The following is a 16,952-nucleotide window of genomic DNA, read 5'->3' as shown; positions in this document are numbered from 1 at the left end:
TTTTGTGTTGCAATCGGGAATATTCAGCCCTCAAAGGAATCAAAGATTTATAAAAAAATATATATATATTTTCTGCACAGCTTGACTTTGCTTGGAATTTAAAGTTGTCATTCAATCAATAAAGGCAAAAAATGTATGAATTTATTACCAGGTTTATTGTAAAATATAAAATTGGACGCCACCACCTCTGTTCATTGAAACAAATAGCTGGTAGGTGGTGGCTCCCTCTAGCGATTAAACTAGGAATTACGGCTTGGAAAAGACGCGCATGCGCAGTGTTACTTGTTTTACAGTAACGCTAGGTGATGTGATGGCTGCTATGGTAGTTTGTATTTAATGATTAATATCGAGCTGTTTAGTTCCGAACACTAAGAATAAACAATGAAACTAACTCGGAAACTTGTTCTCGCTCGGGCCAAAGCGTCAGATCTCGAAAGCGTGAAAAAATTGAACTGCTGGTATGTTGTGCTTGTTGTTGTTTCTGCTCATTTGTACTGAATAGTGAGAGACCATGAGATTCTTGCTTTTTAAATAGAGGTGTGTTTATATAGATTTTGGTTATGTAATGCACATATTTAAATGTAGAACATATTTATAAACAACGTAGAGCACTATAGAGAAGTAATTCTCAAACTATGAAGCCAAGGACCCACTTGTGTGCAAAAAATCCACAAACCTTGATGTTTTAAAGACTAAACAGTGATTGTATGTGACGCTTCTCATGAATGGTTTGTAACTTATTCACTCAAGTTTAGCAGGTAGAAGTTCCTTCACAAGAGGGAGCTGTAGATTTACCATATACTTAGCAAGTTGCATAGGGCTTGTGTCATGTACACCAAGAGAACAGTACAGATCTGAATGCTAGAGCCATTCATTGACGCCCTCTAGTGTTTGTTTTGCTGTGGTGCTGTCTGGTTTCGCGCTGCTGCAAAATGTTATTCTGACTGATCATCTGAATGGTATACAGGCAAACTTTTTATTATGTTAACAATGCCCCTATCCACAATGCACACTGGGTTACTGTATGTCTTAATATGATTAGAAGTATAAGGTTTATGTATATCTGTGATATGGACTTCACAGTCAAATCCTAACCCAGTTAAGCACCTATGTACCTCCCATTCAACACTTTGCTGATTTTGACCCACAAGGAATACACTAATGTGTCATGATTAGACTGTAGACCAGATACATGTTTACCACTAGCATTTCCACTTACAGCTGGACAGTGCCTGCATACTCACAGGAGACAAACTTTTTTAATTTATGACACAAACGTTTTCTTTTACATAATGCATATGTGATCAGTTAGCCTTGTCAGCCTACTAATTTTTTCTCGTTCATGTTTTTTGTTATAGGGGTTGCAATCTGACTGACGTGAGTATGAATTCATTATTATTTATGTTTAAAGGTATGTTACCAAAACCTAGTAGGCGATTTCTCTCTGTATTCTGTACTGATCACTGGGGTGATTATGTTCCTCCTTAGATATCAATATTCTCCGAGATTCCTAATATTGAGGTTCTAACTTTAAGGTAGGTCTGATTCAGCAGCACTATTCATATATTATTGTACTAGAAAATGACTGACAGACAGCTTTACCACATGAGGTTTTATTCTTAGGTTAAAATGCTTTTTTCCTACACTTTTCTCCCCCAGTGCCAATAAAATCTCCTCTCTGGAACACATCACAAACTGTCAGAATCTGACCGAGCTGTATTTAAGGCGGAATGACATTCAAAATCTGTCTGAACTACGGCACCTAAAAAACCTGGCCTGCCTTAAGGTTCTGTGGTTGGCAGAGAACCCGTGCTGTGAGATCGACCCAGTGAAGTACCGTCTGACTGTGCTGAGAACCCTGCCTGGCCTACACAAACTGGACAATCAGGGTAAGGAAGCCCAAGAACCCTAAAATAGTGATGCCATGCTCATAACCCACCTGCAATGTCTCATCTTTATTTTTTATTTGACTCAATAGTAATTTCACATGTACAAAATCTGAAAACGGTTTGATTGGAAGATTTATGTGCAATTTAGTAATCTTAGGAAGGTAACAATCAGTTCTGTTAATAAATAGTTATATACATTTCCTGTTTCTCCCGATATAGTCCTATTCAATTACTCAGTTGTATCTTTCCCCTAATTTCTGCAGAACCCTACCCTGACCGGGGGAGGACCATATCAAACATGCCCCCTCTTCACCTTGCCATCGACAGGTTCACACAGAAAACAATATCGAGCACAGAGAGTCACACACTGATCTCCATTATTTACCATCTGGTCAAAAGCACAACCAGTAAAGTGGTAGTACCCCACTGGGATGAAAAAACAGAATCAGCTAAATCAAACTCTATCAGAATAGCCATCATCTGATGCTGTAATTATAATTGGGACCACACTGTGAGCCCCCTAACACTAATGCCTAAATAATTTTTAAAATGTGAAGATTTTCATGAAACTGTTGCTTCACTTTTTGCTTAGCTGTGACTGAAGAAGAGCTTGCGCTTGCTTCAGACGAAGGAGAGGAAATCGTCACCCCTCCAGACCCCACATCAACTTGTTCCACCAATGGGCTCACAGAAGCAGACTCGGAGAGTGACCCCTTAAATTTCAGTATGGAAGAGACCAAGTAAGTTCTATTATCATTGTCATTGTGAGACATTTAGGTCTTTATTACACCATAATGTTTGATTCTAGAATTTGATTTGTTCAGTTGTTATGAAAGTTTGTTGTAAAAGTATATATTTTTTATTACTCAGAAGTGCAGGGTTTAGTTTAACGGTCTACACAAATGCATTTGCAGGCAGCAGCTAAACAAATCATGCTAAATACAGTGTATCACAAAAGTGAGTACACCCCTCACATTTCTGCAAATATTTGATTATATCTTTTCATGGGACAACACTATAGACATGAAACTTGGATATAACTTAGAGTAGTCAGTGTACAGCTTGTATAGCAGTGTAGATTTACTGTCTTCTGAAAATAACTCAACACACAGCCATTAATGTCTAAATAGCTGGCAACATAAGTGAGTACACCCCACAGTGAACATGTCCAAATTGTGCCCAAATGTGTCGTTGTCCCTCCCTGGTGTCATGTGTCAAGGTCCCAGGTGTAAATGGGGAGCAGGGCTGTTAAATTTGGTGTTTTGGGTACAATTCTCTCATACTGGCCACTGGATATTCAACATGGCACCTCATGGCAAAGAACTCTCTGAGGATGTGAGAAATAGAATTGTTGCTCTCCACAAAGATGGCCTGGGCTATAAGAAGATTGCTAACACCCTGAAACTGAGCTACAGCATGGTGGCCAAGGTCATACAGCGGTTTTCCAGGACAGGTTCCACTCGGAACAGGCTTCGCCAGGGTCGACCAAAGAAGTTGAGTCCACGTGTTCGGCGTCATATCCAGAGGTTGGCTATAAAAAATAGACACATGAGTGCTGCCAGCATTGCTGCAGAGGTTGAAGATGTGGGAGGTCAGCCTGTCAGTGCTCAGACCATACGCCGCACACTGCATCAACTCGGTCTGCATGGTCGTCATCCCAGAAGGAAGCTGACGCACAAGAAAGCCCGCAAACAGTTTGCTGAAGACAAGCAGTCCAAGAACATGGATTACTGGAATGCCCTGTGGTCTGACGAGACCAAGATAAACTTGTTTGGCTCAGATGGTGTCCAGCATGTGTGGTGGCGCCCTGTTGAGAAGTACCAAGACAACTGTATCTTGCCTACAGTCAAGCATGGTGGTGGTAGCATCATGGTCTTGGGCTGCATGAGTGTTGCTGGCACTGGGGAGCTGCAGGTCATTGAGGGAAACATGAATTCCAACATGTACTGTGACATTCTGAAACAGAGCATGATCCCCTCCCTTCGAAAACTGGGCCTCATGGCAGTTTTCCAACAGGATAACGACTCCAAACACAACCTCCAAGATGACAACTGCCTTGCTGAGGAAGCTGAAGGTAAAGGTGATGGACTAAACCCAATTGAGCACCTGTGGCGCATCCTCAAGTGGAAGGTGGAGGAGTTCAAGGTGTCTAACATCCACCAGCTCCGTGATGTCATCATGGAGGAGTGGAAGAGGATTCCAGTAGCAACCTGTGCAGCTCTGGTGAATTCCATGCCCAGGAGGGTTAAGGCAGTGCTGGATAATAATGGTGGTCACACAAAATATTGACACTTTGGGCACAATTTGGACATGTTCACTGTGGGGTGTACTCACTTATGTTGCCAGCTATTTAGACATTAATGGCTGTGTGTTGAGTTATTTTCAGAAGACAGTAAATCTACACTGCTATACAAGCTGTACACTGACTACTCTAAGTTATATCCAAGTTTCATGTCTATAGTGTTGTCCCATGAAAAGATATAATCAAATATTTGCAGAAATGTGAGGGGTGTACTCACTTTTGTGATACACTGTATATTGCATGAAACCCAATAACTGCTATGTTATGTAAAGAACTAAAAGTATTTTACTTGCACTTTGATATTCATTGTTTAGCTTTGCCAACTTGTAAAATAATGTATTTTCTTTTTTTCCAAGCATCATTAGTTTCATTTTTAAGTCCCCCAGTGGGCTGCGACCCCCTGCTTTAGATTCTCTTAGGGTAATGAGGTTTGTGTTTGTGTTATTTTAGTAAAATCCGTGCTCAGTTGGGGATGAAGCCGTTGCCTCGAGATAAATTTCCATCATTTTCTTCTCCGAGAGAAGCTGGAGCACCCGTAAAGAAAAAAGTGAGTCCAGACTTTATCATTATTGGTATTTATTTAACATTTAACATTCCAATAAAGTCCAAGTTGGGGTCACATCAGGTTTTTGTGTAGAACTGACATGAATCAGTGCTTCTTTACATCACAGCACAGAACTAACTGTCCTCTCACAGCAGAAAGGGCTTGGGTTCGAATCACCAGCCACACATCCAGGCTACTTTCTGTGTGGTTTGCATGTAGTCACACAGTACATGCAGTCAGGTCATTAAGAGCTATTAAAAACTGCCCTAAGTGTGAATGTGTGTGTCTGCTCTGTGATGGACTTGTGGCCTGTCCAGGTCATTTCTTACTTTTGACCAATTAATTAGACCCACCGCAACCCTGACCAGGATAGAACGGTGGGTAAAAGAGACAATGAATGAAGAAGATTACTAATTGAAATAACTCATGTAGCAGCGTAATTGACAGTCAGGCAAGACGCTGGGTTAGACATTTTGCATTTGTGCTTTTTACTATTTGTCTATTACGCTAGCCCACCACCACTAAGCTTCGGGTCTAAATCTCAGTGGTGCTATCAACCATCCAGACATCTACACAGAGATGATTGTCTATGTAACAAAAAAAGAGAAACGATATTTGATCACTTAGGGTGTTATCGCAATAAAAGAGTACACACGAAATAGTAATGCACCCTTAAATAAGAATCTACAAGAAATTTAAGATGTAGTTTTATGACCCTGAATATTTTAACCTTTAACGCAATTCTCTCTGTGTAGAGCCACACTCTGGAAGCCGTGCTGTTACTCCTGAAGGATCTGAACATGGAGGAGCTCAAAATGGTCCAACGTGCTACAGAGAACAAACTCAAAGCTTGCAGTCGACAAAAAGAGAAACAGAAAATCCAAGTTACTGAGCACTGAACGTACACTTTTACAGTACGCAGAACAAGCAGCAGTGTAACCGAACAGCTAGAAATCTGTCATTAAAAAAAAACTAAAATTTACAGACGTTGTTACCAGACTATTAACAAATCCTGCTTAGCATACACACAGCAAGCTTTACAAAGAGAAAGGTCAGGATTGCTGGTTTGGGAGGGATGGCTTTCTTACCCCAGTTGATCAGGACAACACTGTCTCTTATGTGAGCTTGTGTTTGGAGGGTGGAAAGTGATGAGCGACTGACTTTACAAATGTCAGAAAAAGCACTTGAGCAGGGTATATTTTGCATCAGATTTTGTAAACGTTTATATTAATAAATCATTTTGCTGTGATTGAGCATGTATATGAACTGTTTTCAAATGTAAATAAATTGCAGTGCGTCACATTTATTCCACTTCTGTACAAAATAATACAACTTAATGTACTGTTAACATACATTGTTTACATATTCTGTTGTGCATAATCAGCTTTTAGGGCTGAAGTACCAGAATATCTGTGTCATCAAACATGTAAGTGCTTGAAAATTATTCCAATCGGATTGTTTTTTTATATCCCCCACAGTCCCACGTAATTCTACTAAATATCTGACAGCACACACCAGAGCACTCTGTCTCCACTTACTCCTGCCAATATAAGTGTCAAAACGGAAGCCATTCACTAAACTGGGGCTCTAAATCTCATTCAGTCCACATCCTCCTTCTCTAGAAAGTCTGTAAGGGTTCCGGGATCCACAGGGATCAGAAGATACTCCACGCCATCAGCTCCCTGCAAAGAGATCATATAAGGAATTATAACACACCCTAGTTACAGCTTGACTAAATGTTTTATAAAGACCTGCCATCACATGACCACAGTCTTACAAAGAATTAATACTTAACTATGACTATCTTAAATTAGTACTGAGGAATATTGTAACAATATCGGATTACTAGTTGCGTTGTCGATGGCAGTCCCCGGCATTTTACTGATGCGTGACTTTACTGATTACAACTGCACTGTTTTGGCTCTTTATAAAATGTGGCTTTGGTACACCGAGCCATGATTCCTCTCCACCAATGCCGATCCCTGCTCTGATTGAGGAGAACGAAGCTAACCCACGCCCCCTCCGACACGTGGGCAGCATGCCGTATGCATTTTATCACCTGCACTTTGACGAGTGCAGTGCAGCACAGCGTTGTGTATGGAGGTACCAAGGTCAAAGCGTAAGCTCAGAGGGGATAGAGCTTTTTCAATCGCTGCCCCTAAATTATGGAACAACCTACCACTCCATATTAGACAGGCCTTTTCACTGGCTATTTTTAAAACTAATCTTAAAACCCATTTTTATTCCTTGGCTTTCAATCCAGCATGAGACTTTGCCCTTGTTTTATTTGCCTTATTAGTTTTTACCGTTTTATTTGTTTCATCTATTTCTTTTAGTTTTTTTATTGTTTTTATTTTCTCATTGTTTCTAGTGTTTGTTTTATGTTTTATAATTATCTATGTACAGCACTTATTCACAGCTGTTGTTGTTTTTAAAGTGCTCTATAAATAAAGTTGAGTTGAGTTGAGAGACACACCCCGAGAGCACTCTTTTCTCATCTCTGTGCAGGCGCCATCAATCAGCCAGCAGAGGTCGTAATTGCACCAGTCATGAGACAGAGAGACCCCAATCCGGCTTAGTCCCGCCCATCTGAACAACAGGCCAATCGTTGTTCATGTGGCCGCTCAGCCTTAGCCGGTAGGCAGAGCTGAGATTCGATACGATGTATTCGAGATCCCAGCTCTGGTTCCAGCATGTGTTTTTACCGCTGCGCCACCTGAGCGGCGATTCGTTTTTTAATTTACATCAAGTGTTTAGAATGTCTTAGAAAAGATGCACTTTCAGTCTTTACTTCTGTGTGTTTTCTACTCATCCCCTTGTTTGCCAGACAGCTAAAAGCCTTCTTTAGCTCTATAAACCCTCCTTTTTTTTAGACCAGTGCTTTAAAACATCTCAGAGAGAACTAAATCAAATGTAAACCTATTTCTGAAACATTTGTCATAGAGATTTCAGTTGTTTAATAGCTGGCAATACTGTTTTGCTTATTTTCAGTGCTGTTTATTGCCTACACTAACCTCATTAGAGACCATAACTGGCTCTGTTAGACTTAAACCAAGCTCTGCGTTAGCAACCCCCTGCTTTACTGTTCTTGTGATTTACCTTCTTGGTGCGGATGAGCTTGTGATCCCTGAACTCGGTCAGCTGAGTTCTCAGTGTGATGTCACTGTTCACCAGGAACGCCTCACGACAGCGCTGGTAGAAGTCTTGGAACGACAGACCTGCACACACCATTAAGATGTTAAATAAACGAGACCTAACACACTAGTAAATAAATTGGGCACAAAAATACGACACTGATTTACCTGTATATGACTGGTTGTCTTTGTTCTCCAGCTGAAACTCAGCAAGCAGTCTGAAGATCCCTCTGTGAAAAGACAGCACAAAGACCATTTAAGCAATAAGATTAGATTTTGCAACTACCAAGATGTGAGGTTCTTGACTTTTTCTATAATTGAGACCAAGCTGCACTTCATTACAACAATTATAACAGCAAGTATAAAACAGCTCTGAGAAGCAATCTGATGTTAGATTTCAAAGCTACAGAACAAAAGTCATATAATAGCTGACACTTTTCCAATTAAATAAAGAAGACCAGTATTAAATTTTAGGTCAAACATGGACTAACAGTATCGGCAAAGCTCACTAACAGATAAGCGTCCCCTAAAAAAGAATAAAACTAAATTAAAAAGCACCTATTTGGTCTTTTAGTCTCAAGCCAAACTGTATATCAAAGTAGCAAATGGTTGAAGATGCATAACTTCATTGTAGGACCACAAAACCAGTACAGCAAGGCATCCATAATGGTACAGATTGCATCTAGTGGAAATCTGGTGATCTGGCCACAGCATATCATTTGTCTCCATCTCACCCCAACAACCTGCATGTCTTCCCTCACCGCATCTATAAACCTCATTGGCCTTCCTTTCCATCCTCAGCAACCTTATCCTAATAGAACTCTCATCCCTCCTCTGCACATGCCCAAACCATCACTAAAGAAAACTAAATATCAGTACCCATGCTGACCCTGGCATGAATTTTACCTTTTTGGAAAATTCAGCATAAGTATTTCCAAAAAAATGCTCATCAACACAAAGTCCACTGAAACAAACACCTGGTGTGATTGGGCAGTGTGTGTGTGTGTGAGTGCTGCACCTTGCGTTGGGCGTGAGACTGCGCAGGACGTGTGTGAGAGAGCTGAGAGCCAGCGCGCCCGTCTGCTGCACCAGGAGGGAGTTCTCGTATGATGTCTCCTCTGTGTACGGCAGAAACGTGGTGGTCTCGTACCACATCCAGTTAAACACACACATCTTTGAGTGGTCCCACACTAAAACACACACACAACTGCTTAACAAAAGTTAAATAATTAATGTGATTGTTTTAAAAGAGGGACCGCAGGCAATACAAACATCCATGATATTTTAATATGGTTAGTCTGTGCACTTCACTGAAGTTTAAATATACCATTCAAGACCACATCTGTTATATTTGGTAAATGTTTTCCACCATTATCCTACCAGGCATTTATGCATCAGGTAAAATGTACAAATTTAATAAACCTGGTGAGTGGAAACTGTGCAAACAGGAAAAAAAACAAAAATCAATTACAGCCTACCGAGAGGGGCATTGATGTGATCTATAGAGGCCAGCAGGTGCAAGTTGGGAATAGAGGCCAGCTGACCCAGGGCCTCCTGGTTCTTCTCACCGCGCAGCATGGGACCGTCAATATTATGAATGATTAGATACAGGTGGTTATCCGGGTCTAGGAAGACAACAGGAAATGATTGGCGTCACTTATCAGCATCATGCTGTACCAGTAGTGGGAAAGACTGATTTACAGGATGCTGATTTATAGATGAATCATTTAGATCACACACACACACACACACAGAGTTCACATTTTATGTAATTAATATATAAACTAAACCTTTTTTAAGGCTTTTCACAATGAAGTCTATTTGGTCCATCGGAGTACGGAAACTCCCATCATGCTCGAGCATCTCGCCAGTGATGGCGTTTAAGATCTGTCCAAGTGAAAAGACACATCAGAAACAAAGACGAAGTACAATGAATCTGGTTTAACTGTGTATGGGCTGAATTTATCCACGTGATGTAAGATAAAGTTAATTAAAGCATAAAAAAAAACAAATAACATGGGTGACGATGTGACGGCAGATAATTTGGGTTTTGCAGAGCACCAGGTACTCACTAACCAACTAAACCTCACAAAAACATGTCAGTAGGTGGACTTGCCACTGGTGTCAGTGCTTTCTGTTTTCCATTTGAGTATAGATTTATGTATTGCGCTTGTTCGATCACCAGACAGTAAAAGTCACTGTTGCAGCAGCAAGGAGGTGATTTCCTATCCAGCTTCCCTCCCTCAGACAGTCAACTGTGTCTGATGAGAGCCCAACCAAGTTGATGGCACCACTGACACTTACTGATACTGAATTAAACTGCATGTTTTTATCCAAGACCTACAGCTAAGACAAGACACAGTCCAGAACAACTTAGCTTGGAGTGGGGTTTAAACCTTCTAATCAACACTAACCACCACTGCCTGCCTCTGCTCTGTGGCACTATTATTTATTATTCATTTTCTGCATGTTTTTTCTCATCTAGTCATACTCATCTAATTCCCCAGTTATATCTCCTCACTGCTGCAGAACCTTGCCCTGACCAAAAAGGGCCGTACCCAACACGTCCCCTCTGACAAGTGTGTAGTAGCCAACCACTTCTTTTAACCAGCTGGAGGCGGGTTCATATCTGTGTAGGTGCCTGGCCTGCCAGTAGCAGAGCTGAGATTCAAATTAACGTTTTGGGACTAGTTTTAAAGCAGTATTTAAAAAACTATTCAATTCTCCTATTAGTAATGAACAGTCGCAAAACAAAACACAGAAGCTATGGAAGATAATATTACATTTCTTGTATTAAAAATAAAAACTGACCGACTTAAGGGTGATGCTTGGGAAGAATCCATTGACCACCAGGTGGACAGAGTCGGACAGCATGGTAGTGCGGAATTTTTCCAGTAAAAGCTTCTTGGAGCCCAGGCCATAGAGAAGGATGTTGAACCCCATCCTGAGTACATAAGTTTAACATAATTAACATGCGCCTGCTACAGGCATGAAGTGGAATCAAAATAAATCATCTTAATGTATATTTATATGTAATGCAACTTAACTGTAACTGTAGCATCCATTTACTAAAATACTTCTCATGTTTTTTATTAAGTTGACTGATCTCCTCTGCATAGCAGGAAGGCTTTCCGTCCAACAACCTGATAAGAGTTTCCTGCAAGAAATCACACAATGGTATAAAAGAACAATAAATCATAGCTTTGTTAAGTAAACCTTTCAAAATCATCAATTTAACAATTAAAAATGATCATTTTATTACTCTATGTTCTTAAATAAAGACAAAAACCCTCATATTTGAACGTGAAATGTTTTTTTTAATGCCATGTAAGCTGTTTCTAGATTTTCTTCATACTCCCATCTGTTAATCAAACCACTGTTTAAAATGATCAGCATAATGTAAACAGCACTGACTCGATCCAGTTTTGGGGTCTGCAGCTTCTGGAGTGTCCGGTCTGATGTAAGAACCTTCGAGCTGCTATGAGCTTCGAAATATTCCTCTACCAAGCTGGGCTGAAAGGACACAGACATATACAATTGTGCTTTCATCAACCTGCATCAGAATCACAAAAGGCATGAAACAAGGTATCATTAACTTTTAAGCAAATAAACGTCTGTAAAAATGTGTTAATAGTTTCTTTTGTGAGGAAATGCAAAGGCATTTAAACAGCAATAAAATGACAGCAGGACAAGCACGTTTAATGCTGCTCTGCTCCAGTGGTGCCTCTGTTGTGGGACTGTGAGTTTAATACTGTGAACTAAAGAAGAGATTTTTTTTTCTCTTATTTTCTCATTTTTTTATTCGTATAAATTTAAAGAAATGCACAATAAAGTTTGTTTCACTGAAAAGGCATAAATTTATTAAATGTATTTATTCTGACATTTAATTTACTATCTGGTTAGGCATTCTGACTGCAGACATTTTGGAAATTTCTGGATTCCCATTCCCCCAAAGTACTTTTCTATGTTTTATTATAGCATATATTTGAGCTACAGATATAAAGCATGTTTAATTCTGTTTGTTTGTTTATTAGGATTTTAACGTCAAGTTTTACACTTTGGTTACATTCATGACAGGAACGGTAGTTACTCATTACACAAGGCTAATCACTTCTCAAGGTTATATCGAACACAATCATGGACAATTTAGTGTCTCCAATTCACCTCACTTGCACGTCTTTGGACTGTGGGAGGAAACCAGAGCACCCAGAGGAAACTCACACAGACACGGGGAGAACATGCAAACTCCACACAGAAAGAACACTGTTTAATTCTGCCATTTAGACAAAAACATGATATATATCAGTTTCAAGTAGTGTAGTGGTAAACTGCACAAGCCAACTAACACTGGGATCCAGGGTTCGAATCCCTAGCGGTGCGTCAGGCGTTTACATACAGACATGATTGGCTGTGCCTGAGGGGGGATGGCCTAAGCCCTCGATGGACTGGCGTCCTGCCCATGTGTTGCGGCCTTGCGCCCAGTGATTCCCGGCACTAAAAGCAGCAATAAAACATGCAAACACGAACTGAATCCAACCTCCGACACTTTCTTGCTCTTCTTAGCAGGTGTCTTGTAGAGCGCAGCAGCTCCAGTATTCGTCTTGCTGGGGGTCTTCGGTTGAGCTTCACTTTTTTCTTCTTTTTTCTCTTCATCCTCCTCCTCATCCTCCTCCGAGTTCGATGGGGAGAAATCACTGTCACTGTCTGACTTTAGGTTCGGGGCTGAAAAAAAAACACAAAAAACAATCACAAACGTTGGGCCAGTACATACAATGCTAATCAAAATGGTAAGCAGTCGTTTGTGAATTCTATTTGTCCTGCATTACTGCAGAAAACAATATTAGATGTGTTTATGTATTTATATAGGTTTTAAAATCCTTTTTAAAACTGTCTGCCCAGTAATGTACCCAGTATTAAAAGGGTTGCGTAAAGCAAGTCTTCCGTCTGAGTGAGTGTACAGGTCTCTATTTTGTGCTGTATTTAAGGTCTGGGCTGCAGGCAAACGAGTCTAGAACCCAGACTCTGATTACACATCCATGCTATTGCAACACATGCAAAAGGTGACTTTGCATCATTAAGTTAAATAAGCAGAGACGTCCCTGTTAAAGGGCGTCATTGTCATTGTAGAAACTCCAACGCTGATGCTGTTTTTTTAGTTTATGATGGCCTTACAGAACTTACCCTTGCATGGCCATCAATGCACCCTAATGCCATGACAGTAATAGTCTTTTCTGGCCACCAACATGATGACAATGGAATGCAAAGGCTGCTGAAACATTTTGAGCTTGAGCAGTCCCACATCATTTAGTTTTCTGACATTTTCTGTTTACATTCTGTCTTGTTGTGAAATTGGGGTTAGTAGTAATATTTCTGAAAACTGAAAAAGCTTCAACCATGTTTAACTAACATGGTTTTAAATGACTGAACCCAACCTGATATTCTTTTTCTCAATCTGTGTGGCGTTGTTGAAACAAACTGCACCTTCTTTCCCTGTAAAGACAACAGGTCATTTATAGTAAACAAATTACACGGTGCAAAAGTAGCATCTAGCACACTGTAGGATTAGGTGTTGTTACCTTTTGTGGAGTTTTATTTTGACCTGCTGACTCTGAAAAGGGGTGAAAACAAAAGAGAAATTAACACTTACTGATTAAAGTCGGATTATGGCAGAAAGGATAAAAAAAAAAAAAAAAAAAAACTCACTCTTGGTGGCACGGGCAGGGCTGGGTGGCTCCTCTGGACTATCAGGGGTGCTAAATGTGACACTTTTCCCAGGGGTACGTGCCCACTCTGATGCTAAATTAGAAGAGATGCTGAATTACAAGAAATTTGGAGTGGTTTCACATTTTTTGAAGCTGTATAGGCATGACCGACATATAACCGTGTACAGCCTATCTAGCTATTAAATGAAATATTCTTATAAATGGCGACTGCAACTCATTTCTTACCCATTTGAGACATTTTATTGGAGCGTTTAATGGTCTGGAAAGTAAACACAGAGGCTCCTGCGGCAGTGGATTCGTTCTCATCTCCATCTGCATAATAACAGTAAACAAACCGAGAACCTGTAAGTCACTTTAAATGCACTAGTAAATATCAACACTTTATTTGTAATAGTAAATGTTTAAGCATTTGACCTTGTGTAACAGTGCCAAGTGCTTCTACGTAGTTATGCTGATTTAAATTGTCCTCCTCATCTTCATCTTCTTCTGCATTCCCTGTTGTTGGCTTTTGAGGGCTTTTAAGCGTCACGAGGGTTTGTACTGAGCCCTGAGATTTTGATCCTAAAATCAGAATCATTTAGAAATATTATTATTATTGAAGTATAGCATGATAAACTGTTGCATAAGCAACCTGCACCTTGTACAATGTTGAATTCAGCAAATAAACAATAATTGTACATTAATATGTGCAGCAGTTTCACTGACAAACAAGACAAGAAATTTGACCAGGAGTGTCATAATCTTTGCAAAAGACTCCAAACACCACCCCCATTTTCTAGTTTTATGAATATGTACACAGATTAGAATTTTGCAAACACTTTAAATGAAAGCATACAACAAAAAACATTATGGAACTGTTTTGTTTAAAAATTAAATAGAATGTCTTGACTTTAGGGTTCAAATTAGCTCTTTTTGCTCTTATAAAAGCCTTAACACAACAGTTTGTTTGTTTGTTTTTTAGGATTTTAACGTCATGTTTTACACTTTGGTTACATTCATGACAGAAACGGTAGTTACTCATTACACAAGATTCATCAGTTCACAAGGTTATATCAAACACAGTCATGAACAATTTTGTATCTCCAATTCACCTCACTTGCATGTCTTTGGACTGTAGGAGGAAACCGGAGCACCTGGAGGAAACCCACGCAGACACGGGGAGAACATGCAAACTCCACACAGAAAGGACCCAGACCGCCCCACCTGGGGATCGCACCCAGGACCTTCTTGCTGTGAGGCGACAGTGCTACCCACCAAGCCACCGTGCCGCCCCCTTTGTTCTAGTGATTCTGACTATGAATCACTTGTTCTTGTATGGGATGTTCTAGCCTAGCAGTGAAGGTACTGGACTAGTAATCAGAAGGTCACTAGTTCAAGCCCCACCATTGTCAGGTTGTCACTGTTGGGCCCTTAGCCCTCAGTTGCTTAGACTGTATCTCTCACAGTACTGTAAGTCGCTTTGAATAAATGTCAAAAATGTAAACGTAAAATGTAAAGTTAAACAGACACAGAAGTAAGCATCAGTTGTGATGTTCCCATGTCAGTGTCACTGCTGTATTAAACTAATATACCTCCCTAATGTAGCCATGTGTGTATGTACTTGTATGTACATGCATGTGCATATATATGTGTGTGTGTGTGTGTGTGTATGTATTTGCATATGTGTACATGAGTATATACGTGCATGTATTTGCATGTGTGTATTTGCATGTGTGTATTTGTATGTATATGTGTATATATGTGTATGTATATATATATATGGCTATATTGGCCTTATTGTGCAATATTGTCACATCACATTACTATTTAATAATTTAATTACTATTCAATCTTTACACTAAAACTATACATCATGCATCATTACAGTTACCAGTTACAAGAAATACTTAGTTCTAGGTTTTCTGTTTGCTTTTGTACTGTTAATTATTTGTTGTATTACGCTACTGGGGCTTTAATTTCCTTCGGGATCAATAAAGTATCTATCTAGCTATCTAATCAGTACTGTCCATTTGAAGATCTATTGTAATTAATGCATACCTATAAGGTGACCTATAATGTATGATTTATCGGCAGTAGTCCACATAATAAATTACAAACACTGTGTATCTAAAGAGGAATTAAATGCACATTATTGTTATTATTGTTGGTACCTTCATGTTTCTCCACAATGTGATCCAGAACATCATCATCTCCCACAAACCTCACTTCTAAAGCTCCAGACTCAACTCTGCGCTTCTGGGGACTCATATTTTACACCTGGAGAACAAAAAACATCCCAGCAAAGGTGCAAATGTTTTTATTCAGTGTTTGATACTCATAAATGCATAAAATGAAAGATATAACTTATTACCCTAGCGACCATGCTAACAGATGTGATGATGAGCTGTAGTGTGGTCAAACTTACCACAGGCCAAACGAGTGGGAAAAAGTGCTAATTTTCTCAAAAACAACATACATGAAACACGCGTTTCAACCGCGGTGTTTAAACTGTATTAGAACTTTATACATTAATCATTATTAGATTAAATATTTTCGAGATTTAACTGAAAAATTCCGCGCCAGTAGAAAACATTCTGATCACGTGGGTGGAAAATACGTCATTCTGTAGTTCATTTTGACGCCACCAAAACTCAATTTCCCAGAAGTCCTTTCTTAAAGGGCCAGTTCTACAATATAGTCTCAGGGGCAAGGAGACGATTTATTTTTATTGTCGCATGCATGTATGATGATGGGGTGGCACTGTCGCATCACAGCAAGAATCCCCGTTCTATCCCCAGGCGGGGCGGTCCGGGTCCTTTCTGTGCGGTTTCCTCCCACAGTCCAAAAACATGCAGTCAGGTTAATTGGAGACACTGAATTGGAGACATTAAGTGAATGTGTGTGTGTGTGTGTGTGTGTGTGTGTGTGTCTGTCCTGCGATGGACTGGCGCACCCTCCAGGGTGTGCCTTGCACCCATTGAAAAGCTGGGATAGGCTCCAGCACCCCCGTGACCCTGATTGGATAAGCGGATACGAAAATGAATGAATTAATGAATGAATGTATGATGCTCTTATTACATTTTATCCAAAGCGACTTACGGTACATAGTCTAAGCAATTGAGGCTTAAGGGCCTTGCTCATAGGCCCAACAGTAGCAACCTGGCAGTGGTGGGGCTTGAACTGGCAACCTTCTGATTACTAGTCCAGTATTTTGACCACTGAGCTACAACTGCCCTGTCCTGCATCTAAAGAACTCAAAATAAAAACAAAATAACTAAAACAATGTGATAGAGCAAATTACAAATTGAGATCAAAAGGCTTTTCAAAAGCACACAAGCAGGGTGACAACCTAGCAACACACAAAAATATTTATACATACGA

At 40.0% G+C, this 16,952-nt stretch overlaps 3 protein-coding genes across 4 annotated transcripts in view; 1 reads left to right on the top strand and 2 right to left on the bottom strand.

Moving 5' to 3' along the window:
* rpl37a (ribosomal protein L37a) overlaps positions 1 to 16,952 on the bottom strand; it is a 59,719-nt gene that overhangs the window by 15,333 nt on the left and 27,434 nt on the right. The gene's annotated exons all lie outside the window — the stretch shown is intronic.
* On the top strand, positions 367 to 5,717 carry cfap410 (cilia and flagella associated protein 410). Its single transcript, XM_063013085.1, has 7 exons — positions 367 to 458; positions 1,359 to 1,377; positions 1,489 to 1,535; positions 1,660 to 1,889; positions 2,482 to 2,629; positions 4,642 to 4,738; positions 5,491 to 5,717. The coding sequence occupies exons 1-7, from the start codon at positions 382 to 384 to the stop codon at positions 5,632 to 5,634; spliced, it is 762 nt and encodes a 253-aa protein (XP_062869155.1). The 5' UTR covers positions 367 to 381; the 3' UTR covers positions 5,635 to 5,717.
* Positions 4,751 to 16,136, bottom strand: orc2 (origin recognition complex, subunit 2). 2 transcript variants are annotated; one of them, XM_063013080.1, is made up of 17 exons: positions 15,997 to 16,136; positions 15,743 to 15,848; positions 14,007 to 14,153; positions 13,818 to 13,904; positions 13,573 to 13,665; positions 13,446 to 13,477; positions 13,302 to 13,359; positions 12,407 to 12,591; positions 11,284 to 11,382; positions 10,917 to 11,026; positions 10,681 to 10,813; positions 9,660 to 9,756; positions 9,348 to 9,494; positions 8,888 to 9,059; positions 8,038 to 8,099; positions 7,835 to 7,953; positions 4,751 to 6,417 (listed from the first exon to the last, which is right to left on the bottom strand). In XM_063013080.1, the coding sequence occupies exons 2-17, from the start codon at positions 15,837 to 15,839 to the stop codon at positions 6,334 to 6,336; spliced, it is 1,722 nt and encodes a 573-aa protein (XP_062869150.1). In that variant the 5' UTR covers positions 15,840 to 15,848; positions 15,997 to 16,136; the 3' UTR covers positions 4,751 to 6,333. The 2 variants fall into 2 exon arrangements, with proteins under 2 accessions (XP_062869150.1, XP_062869151.1); XM_063013081.1 differs by lacking the exon at positions 15,997 to 16,136 and adding an exon at positions 15,943 to 15,965.

The sequence above is a fragment of the Trichomycterus rosablanca genome, chromosome 17 (assembly GCF_030014385.1).
Source record: "Trichomycterus rosablanca isolate fTriRos1 chromosome 17, fTriRos1.hap1, whole genome shotgun sequence".
Taxonomy (NCBI): domain Eukaryota; kingdom Metazoa; phylum Chordata; class Actinopteri; order Siluriformes; family Trichomycteridae; genus Trichomycterus; species Trichomycterus rosablanca.
Note: the sequence above shows the minus strand (reverse complement) of the source record. Positions and strands in the feature narration are given on the sequence as shown.